The 9,747-nt window shown below is 47.0% G+C and overlaps 1 protein-coding gene across 1 annotated transcript in view; it reads right to left on the bottom strand.

Annotated features, from left to right (window-relative positions):
• Positions 1 to 5,431: 5,431 nt before the first annotated feature.
• Positions 5,432 to 9,747, bottom strand: part of LOC121673698 (ras and Rab interactor 3-like) — a 160,598-nt gene continuing 156,282 nt past the window's right edge. The window contains exons 27-28 of the mRNA XM_042047299.1: positions 8,600 to 8,763; positions 5,432 to 6,731 (exon numbers count right to left, since the gene is read on the bottom strand). Coding sequence (XP_041903233.1) covers positions 6,423 to 6,731; positions 8,600 to 8,763 — 473 coding nt within the window. The 3' untranslated portion in view covers positions 5,432 to 6,422. The remainder of the gene's footprint in view (positions 6,732 to 8,599; positions 8,764 to 9,747) is intronic.

The following is a 9,747-nucleotide window of genomic DNA, read 5'->3' as shown; positions in this document are numbered from 1 at the left end:
GGATACAGAAATATTTCATAGTTATTTTCAAAAAGTGTGTTAAAATACGCAAAATTACCTCATCTCCATGTGAAAAGAATGGACTTTGACAAGAACTGAACCAACATCACCAGGATGGAGAGAGTTCTGGATAGCTCCACACAGAGGAGAGAGGTTGTGGAGGTCTAACTGCTTCTTTTATATAAAGAAGAGCTAGGTAAAGCCAGGTACATGAACAGCTTCATGAACACTGCTGCGAGAGAGAGATCGATCCCAGAGCACAGCTAGTGTCAGGATGAATGGAAAAGGTAAAACTCTGTGGAATTAGGCTTTACTGAATTAATAAATTAGTTTGCACCTTGGGGGTTATTGAAAGTTCAGATATATGCTGCTGTTGAGTTGCTGCTTGTTTCTTCTCAGCTGTGCGGCTGGGGTTTTTTTAGCAGAAATCTAAATATAAGAGTATGAAATTCATGACTGCCTGAACCTGTTGCAGTTGTTTCCCCAATGGCAGGAGGAAGGGATGGCCCCACAGACAGCTTTTAGTCAGTCTGGCTGCTATCATGAAAGAGCATACCAAGAGCTCCCAAACACTTGAAAAGAACAGGAGAAATTACTCTTTCAAAGCCCTGTTTGAATGCATGCATTCAGTCTGCTGTTTTACTCATCTCTGCTTTCAGAGTTGTTCTCTGCCCTAGAAATCCAGGCTGCTTCTCAAACACTTATCATTATCAATTCATAGGTTTAACATTTTTTTCACCCTTTATAAATGTCCATTTTCTCCTGAAGTATTCAGAAGAGGCTTTTTTCTTTTGGATTTTCATAGCTAGAATGCAGAGGTTAAAAAAGAGGCCTCCAGCTCCTCATAGATGGTGTCACTTTATGGCCAAGAGTCTCCAGCCATACTAAGTAGACCTCAAAAAGTAATTAGCAGATGAGAAATCAGCTGCTAGCACTCATTTTTATTTTCACAATTCCCTGACACCCAGGTGGCACTTGTTACCATGACATGCCCTGGCCCTCCTGCAGACCCTTGTAGCCCTGAGGATGCAAAGCCAAAACATGAGAGTGGGATTTTGTTCTGCTTTCCTCTTGCAAGTGATTGTCCAAAGCTTCACCCTCCTAAATGACATTGTTACCCCTTCTGTCAGGTATGTTGCAAACTGAAAGACAGGCACTGAAGATGTCACTGCACCCACAATGCTGTCTGAGATGGAGCAGGTTCTCACCCATGCCCTGAATTTTCAGTTCATATCCAGAGACCCATTTCCTTTCCAGTCATTCAGGGAACAGCCCCACAGAAGAAAAAACCAGTACCCTTCACGTGCAATGATCAGTAGATTTGTTTTAAGGCCTCCAAATAGCATCACACAGTGCGTGCATGGCAGGCTGTTTACTTTGTGATGGTAATAGAATCTAATGAGAAAATAATTTTAGGATTGTGCAAGGTCAGTCTTACGCCAGAGTACCTTGTGGTGTATTGGGCAAGTACAGACACCCTCGCTCCTCCTGCAGGCATGCAGTTGCTCAGCCTATCATTCCTAGAATGTTGGGATGCTGGAATGTAAACTATGGAAAACTGTCAGGTTTCCAGCAAATTGTCACCACCAGGCAAAACAGGGCAAAGTTGAGACTGTTATTTACAAAAATAGCAGAAGAGTTGCATATATCCACAGCCCCTGGGAAGAGTGTAATTCACCATAGCCAAGGTTTCCTGTCTTCCTCCTTCTCCTTGTTGCTAGGAAAGGAGTCCAGGGCCCTTTTCCCACCTGTGTGCCAAACCCGCTGTGTGTTTCTACCCAACATCCTGCTGCACAGAGCAGTTCACCGCCTTTCCTTGGCGAGGACCTGGAGGGCAGGTCCATGATCAGCCTCCACAGTACACTGTGTGCTGGCTACTTCTGTATAATGCAAACTTAGATGGACACAACTTTGTCCAGAGCATGGGTAACCACCTTCCCTTCCCTACCAGCAATAAAGCAGAAAGCAGTTCACCTGAGTTGGAGAGAATGCACTTTTTTAGAGATTCTAGTAAAGAGTATTGTTTTAGCTCTCTTGGAAACAAGTTGCATCTTGTCTCTTCAGGACAGCTTAAGGTAAGTGTTGAGCAGCCGTGCCCATCTCAGGGCAGGAGACTGAAGGCCTCTCATTCTTGTGCTCAACTTCTGCCTGTGAGAACAGGGATGGAGGGGCAGCAGCAGGAAAGGAAGCTTAAGCTAAAGTGCTGACTTAAAGGGCTTGGGCAATTCTGAATCAGAGACTGTTTCCTTCCTAAGGGGCATGATACCCTAAAAGACACAGAAGACAGCAGAAGTGCTACAGTTCTGTGAGCCTTGCACCACAGGCGGAGCTGGCCAGTATCCCACAGTAGCAGCCCCCATCCAAGGAGGGATGCTGATGGGACAGGCAGGGCCTGCACAGCAGCTGGATAGGAGGAAACTATTTTTCATAGTGCAAGGAGTTGAAATGCTGGACCAGGGCCCCAGCAAGGCTGCACAACCCTGGAGACTGCAGCACTGAAAGGATGAGGCTTCGAACAACCTTGGGAAGCAGCCCTGCTTGAGCAGGGATTGGACTGGTGACCCCCAAGGGTCCCTGCCAGCCTCAATCACTCTACAAGCCCATAGTAAAAAGCCAGTCTTGTGCCAGGTTTCAAAGTACAGTTGGTGACTGGAGTGTGAGGAGGCCCAAAAGCTCTTGAATTCAGCATGGAAACTGCCTTTGATCTCAATGGCTTTTATTTTAGGATAAGCTTGACCTGCCAGTGTAATTATTTCAGTGAATTATTGACAGATTGTGTCACTGGGTGCAAACTGGCGTTAAATTATCTCTGTGCATGCAGTGGCCATGCAGGCTGGTTGTTTCTCTGCAGAAGTTGCTGGGTTCAGCAGGTCTCTCTGTTCCTCTCTTTCACACTGGGATCCTCTCCTTGTGAGTCAATGAGTGATCATTGCACAACATTTCCCTGCAAATGAGTGTTTGAAGAGCCCTTGGCTGGATTGCACAACCCTACTTGGTCAAACCTTCTGAAACACTCCTGTCTGCTGAGGGCTCACATGAGGCCCAGCACGTGAGTCACACAGTGTGACCATCTTGACTAACCAGGGGAGGCCACGGATCACCAGGCTGGGCTGCTTCCTCCTCTCCTGGGCTGCAGCATGAGGGAACCACATAGCAAAGCCAATGAATAAAATCACATGGAGCATTTTAAAAAGCCCATTTCTTTCCCACATTTGACTGCTTTTTCTCACACCATCCGAAATGTCAGATACCTGCCCAAAGCAGTGCAGGATCCTGGACACCAAGGTCCAGAGGAAGGGACATGCTGAACTGCTCCAGCAATCTCCACGCTGGAGAATCAGTGCTTTGCCAGGGTCACCAAAACAACAGCCATGTTTGTTGCAGACAGTTTGTTTCTGCATGACCCTGGTGCAGGCAGAGCCTGAGTGCCACCACTGAGCTGTGAGCTTGGAGAGGCAGCATCCTTCTCTGTCCTGGGTCATCCAAAATACCATCATATGGGTCATCTCGCAGCTTATGTTCCCTGACAAGGGACAGCGGTGGCCACGTCACCCCCATACCTGAGATATGTGTGTTTAGTGAAATGTTGCTGGTGGTTTATATGATAGGACCAAACAGGCCAGTTGCTCCACAGCCTCTGAGCAAGCTCCGCTCTGCACTGAGCCCTAGCACAGGGATTTCCTTCCAGGCAGCTTGCAGCCAGGCACAGTAATTCACATTACTGTCAATAATCTCTGGGTTCGGGAGAGCCATGGCAACTCTTGCAAATCAAATCAGAGCTTTGCAGTCGTTATGCCAGAGGAAAATGTTGCATATGCAATTTGAGAACCTTTATAAAAGCCCACATAAATTCAAAGGTTCAAGGCACTCTTGCATTTCAAAAACTGGAATCTGCAGGTCTGATTTTGAGTCTAGACATTGGTAAATTTAGGTCTGAGCCCATTTGGATTGCAGTGATTTAGCACTGTTTCCACAGGCTCCACCAACCAGCTCCATATCCCATACTTCCCCATAGCTCCAAGGTCCAGCTGGTGACTCAGATGTCCCAGGACGCTGTGAGGTGCTGGAGTACTTCGTTTCATCAATCAGTTGCTTGACCCTGCAGTTGCTCTGCAGAAATATCCAGCAGAATATCAGCCCTAGCTTCTTTCCTTCCATGTGTCTACTTTAACCTCTTACCCATCAGATTACTTTTGGGCTCATTGACTGTGAATGTTACAGTATGATGATAATCTGATCAGGCCAAGGATCAGGGGACCATCAGGGAAAGCCCCAGTCCTGGACATCAAGCACCTCCCTGGGAATGGGGACAGGCTGGGGGACAGGCTGAGGGCAGGCAGGGCAGGGGAGCTGGACACCAGTCGTGCTGCAGCATCACTGGGGCAGGGGCTGACAGCCCTGGGGGGCTGAAGTGGGGTCCTGGGCCATAGGCAGGGTGGGGAGGCACTGGGGAGGCACTGGAGACAGCCACATCTGTGAGTGCCCTCGGAGCCCTGAGACCAGCATCACCTCCCAGATCGGTACTGGAAACCTGTGCCTCAGGTTCAGTCCCAGCATCCCAGGTGCCACCCTGAGAGCAGCACAGGCTCCCAGCAGGAGCACACAGCCCCGCAGGAGGGTGATGGCAGCACGAGGGATAGGTTCAGCTCTGGCATCCTGCAGATGTGCTGCCCAGAGGCCAGGCAGAGGTGCCAACAGCTGCACATAGCAGAAATAACCATGACTTTGGAGTCAGCTGTGGTGTCACGCACTGCAAGCTCTGCACATGATATCCTCGAAACCAAGATTGCTGTTATTCACTGTTCCTCATTCCTGGTTGTTGTCCCTTCCCAACAAGATGTGCATGCAGCCCACTCTGGCAGATGCACAGCACTGGTTTGCTATCTGTATGCAGATTTGGCTACAGCTGGGGCACATAGACATGACATTTATTTCAAGCTCCAGAGACTGAGATAGTGACCTGCTACATGTAATACGTTTTTATCCTTGGAGCTTCAGGAATAAGGCAGACACCTTGGGCAACTTGGCCCAAGGTACCCTAAATCTCTTTTGAATGTTACTGGGAGGAAACAATAGCAAGTTTGAACAAAACCCAGAGTAAAATACCTTTTCTTTGTAATCAGAGCTTTGCTAGGCCTGATTCTGAGTTGGTGTAGCTGCAGTGGAGGTTACTGGCCTCCTGCAGGCAGATAACCCAGTATTTTGTGTTTACAGTGGGAATCTTGCCTGTATGAAGGCACCCAGACATGGACCTATCTTGCAATTAAGCCTCCTGCTTCCATTATCCAATCCTGAAAAATTGTTTTCAAATTTAATGAAATGCATTTTTGCATTGATTAAATATCTTCTGTGGGAATTTATTTGTTATGGGAAATTTAAGTCTGCAATGACTGACTGATTAAAAGCACACACAGAAAGGAGAATTAGAAAGTTCTGTCTGCAACAGCCTGAATTTATTAAAGTAATAATCTGGTGGGAATTATAGGTAGGATAACACTTGTGAAAATGACAGCATGTAAAAAGGGATTGGTATTTAATTCTAACTCCTTTTGACTTTCAAATTTTAATCGGTTTTGATACACTGGGCAAATTATTAAGTTCTTTACAAAGGCTTGTTTTAAAATAATTGCACCATATCACACATTGAAATAAATATACAATTAAGCAGACACTATGAAACAACCAATGTGAATAAAACTGCTGAACACGTAAAACTGATGGTGAAGACTTTCAATCTTTAGGAAAAATACATTGATGAAAATGCATATGCTACCTGATTTCAGTGACAAATAGATAGATGGCAGAAAATATATTCTTAGTGAAAGTACAAAAAAAGGAATTTTTTGTAATTATGTGGATTTCAAAGGTGAAGACATGCTGTTGACAGCAAGACACAGATGGGGTTCTGCTACAGGTGGCAAGACTATGCCACTGAATACATCAGACAAGACCCAGTTTATACAAACTGGGTGAACAGATTCTGTAAGGCACAAACACAGTCTTACCTCCAAACAGATTGAGGTGTGCAGACCTTTCAAAGGCCCTGTGCACAGATGTGATTCACACCTGCCATCATTTACTGTAAAGTAAATGTCTACCTTTTTGCAAGATCTCTGGATTTTCTCTACTGTTCATTTATATTCTGCAGTGTCGGCTGGTTGCAACTGAGAGGTTCTGAGGCTTGATACTTCAAGTTTTCCAGAGGATGAATGTTCTCCTGAATGCTCCTTTTACTTCTGCAAATGACCTCTGTCAAGAAATGCCGTGTGTTCAGACACCATCTACAATTAGCCCATCTGCCCTGTGTTGAAGGCCACACTCCAGAGAACTTCTGAGGTCTGCAGACACCAGAGGATCTCACAAGGTAAATTATCCAGCTCTTCCAGGATGACAGCAAAGACAGAAAAAAAGCAGCACAGCCCTTAAGAAAAGTCTGACTCTTTGACAATTGGAACTGGTGGGGTTTTATGGTCTATTGGTTTATAAATAAAATGGAAATCTTTCTTGGTTTCGCTCTTCAGCAGGGAGGCTTTGATATGGTGAGGAAGGGCACCTTTGTCCAGCTGCAGCCACTGGTCATCAACATAAACAAAGAGTCCATAGTCCTTGGGCTGGGACACTTCAAACTTCTCAGCACACTGCTGGCTCAGCTGCTCAGCTGTGGTGTCGTGACAGGAAGCAAGTGTCCTTGATTGACCACTGATTTCCAGAAAGGAGATACAAATGAAGTCCTGAAGAGAAACATGAGGAGAGACTTTGCAGTTAGCACAGTAACCTAGGACTGAAGGAGGTAAAATTCAGTCACAAAGCTCTAGCTGCCTAGAGCTCCCAAATATCCTCCAGTCATTCTCCAATATCCTAGTTATTCTCTCCATTCTTCCCTCTGACAGGCTCTGAATCAGCACATACTTAAACAAGCACTTTACCAAATGATCAGCACCATAAAGACACTGAAGTTAAAGCACTTTTCTCTGATTTTACTGAATATCCTTAGAGACTGATCTGAAATGGTTCATTCTCCCATCTTTTTACAGCTCCTGAAGAAAGGGTCTCCAAAGAAGTGACAGACAAGAATAACAGACCACAAATGTCAGACGTTTGGCCTGAAAACCTCCCGTTTCCCAGAGCGAGGATAGGGCTGGCAGTGTGGTGACCTTGCAACTTCACCAAACAGCACCTTGAGAGCGTGTCCTCTGAACTTCCTTCCATCAGTAAGGAAATAGCAGAAGTTATGCTGAGAAAGCTGATTTACTTGTATCCTGTTTCAGGCAGTAACAACTGTTGTGACAACTTTCATCTTGCCAAACACATAAGGAACAGAATCTAGAGAGCTTTTGGTCTCAGTGGAACCTGTGTGTTTAATTTGCATCTGTGAACGTCAAAACAAATCCCGACCATTTTGTTCAGAAAATAATGAGGTTCCCCAGCAGAAGTGAAATTTCCAAATGTGTGGACTATGGGCTTCCAAACTGCATTTAAGGAGGGTCACTGCAGTTGATTGAGGCAGGCAGAAGGATGGGCAGAGACCTGCTGAGCACATCAGCAAGCTGTTTAGATCTGCCAGAATGGGCTTTCATGTCTCTAATACTACCCCTCATTCAAAGGGATGGAAAATGGCCTTTCAGCTGTTGGAGGTGGTGGGAATCTTCTGGGGATATGTGTCATTTGCTTGCTCAGCTATTATGCTCCATGTTAGGTACTTCTATGAGCTGCTGCCAGAGCAGCACTCAGGACTGGATGGGTATTTGCTGTATCTCAACCACCATTCATAGTTTCTGAGATCATCAGGGACTGGTTTGACTGCAATAGGGGATATCTATTCAACTCCATGCTTTCACACGGCTACATGGACTACTCTCCACCGTAGGAGACTTTCCCCTGGCTTTCCCCTCGGCATGCACAATTTTCAGTTCTGCTCTGTGAAGGCGCTACAGAACCTGAGACGTGGCCTTTTCTGCCTCCCTGTGGCTGGCGGGGCATCCTGCACCCAGCCTCTCACCGCGGCTGGGGGCCCGACACCCATCCGTCCTGGGACCCTCTCCCACTGGTGCACGGGGAGATCTCTGCCAGGCCATGCACAGCATGGGCTTCAAAACTAACCAGACCTTGATGGGTCTTTCCTCCTACTGGACAGGCTCTGGAAGATGCTTGACTGACTGGCTCTTGGGATGTCTCAGATCCTCCTACAGCTTTACGCCATCTAGAAGCAGCCCTGCATAACTTGCTCACATCTCAGTTTAGCCCGTGATTTCCCCAGGCATTAAGGGAGATGGATAAGAGGCGCTCCTGAGTCCCCACCACAGCTCCCACATGCAAAGGCTCCTAGCACACTTCCTTTGAGAATGAACAACAAAATCACTCTGCAGTCATATTTAAAACTACAACATTAGGGGGGTACTTCAAGATTTTAAAATATATTTCATAAGTAGTATATATTTCAAATGTGGTGGGGTTTTTTTAAGATCTAGAAATCTTGCCCCAGATGTAGTCTTTTTTTATTAGTGATTTCAATTAATTTTGTTTTAAAATAATTACCATATTAAACATTTCTAAGTATAGAGAAAGCATGCAGGCTTTTTCCCTAGAATATGCCACCTACCTGCACTGATGAGCGGGAAGCCCGGGCCTTGTTCAGCGTTCTCCGTCGCTCCCAGCGGTGGATGGAGTCCTGAACCTCCACGCTCAGCTGCCGTGTGACAGTGATTTTGTCATAGTTCTTGATATGCTCCAGGACCCCATAGGTGGTGGTTAAATAATAGGAGCCTGCAAAAGGTGAAAGTCTTGTATAAACATCACACCTCCATGGGCCATTCAGTCCCACTCCCACCCTACCTGCTGATGCCCACAGAGGGGCAGCTGTCTGACCCTTGCACTGCCTGTGCCTCGCTGGAGGGATTGCAGGGGTCACTAAAGTTAACCAAATGAAGGACACCTAATAACTAGTGTCCTCCAGCCCCTTCTGGCTACTGCTCCAAATCAGTATTGCTGCCCACACTGCTGAGGGTGTTCCTGCAAGGGAGCACAGGCTGAAAGGAAAGAGCTACAAAAGCTGCTTTCACAAACAAGCCCAAGCCATAGATGTTTATTCTTTGGGCCATGGCCATCTTTTTGTAGTGTTTGACAGGGTCCATGCAACAGGTCTGTAACTTGGGCTCCTGAGCAGTCCCCACAATGCAGGGAAATAGAAACGATTGTAGAGTACTGCATGAGAAGCACAAGGCCTGGATCCAGCCCCTAACTCCAGCTACATTGCTCGAATATTTGGACCCTGGGTCACCTGTGGGCTCAACACTGTCTCAGACCTGCAGGAACAAGTCACCCTCTGTTCCCTTCATTCTCCATTGACTACACAGGCAGACCAGGTGTTCACTTGTAATTCCTGGACTGTTCAGAGTTGCGGGATAAATCTTGGTAAAGCAGAGAAGCAGGATAAAGTGGCAAAAGCCCTTTTCCCTCAGAACCCCCCGGCTGATGTGGCATTGCTTGCAGAGGGAAATAAATAACCAGCTGCAGCCACTGGGCGGCAGCGGGGCCATGATAAAAACCGGCCTCATCCGCAGAGGTGCAGGGGAGCCCTGAGAAGGACAGAGATGCTGCTCTGGTTGCAGGGCAGCCCCGAGAAGGACAGAGATGCTGCTCTGGTTGCAGGGCAGCCCGAGGCAGGCCCGATCCAAGAGCTCGTTTCCCAGCTCCGCCCCCAGCTGGGAAGCGGGGGGCTCGGACTCGGGCCGAGTCAGGCCGCGGAGC

Source organism: Corvus kubaryi, unplaced genomic scaffold (assembly GCF_017639235.1).
Source record: "Corvus kubaryi isolate FWS band 111438036 unplaced genomic scaffold, C.kubaryi_AGA036_p1.0 66, whole genome shotgun sequence".
NCBI lineage: Eukaryota > Metazoa > Chordata > Aves > Passeriformes > Corvidae > Corvus > Corvus kubaryi.
The sequence above is the reverse complement of the archived record's forward strand: the minus strand, read 5'-3'. Positions and strand labels throughout refer to the sequence as shown.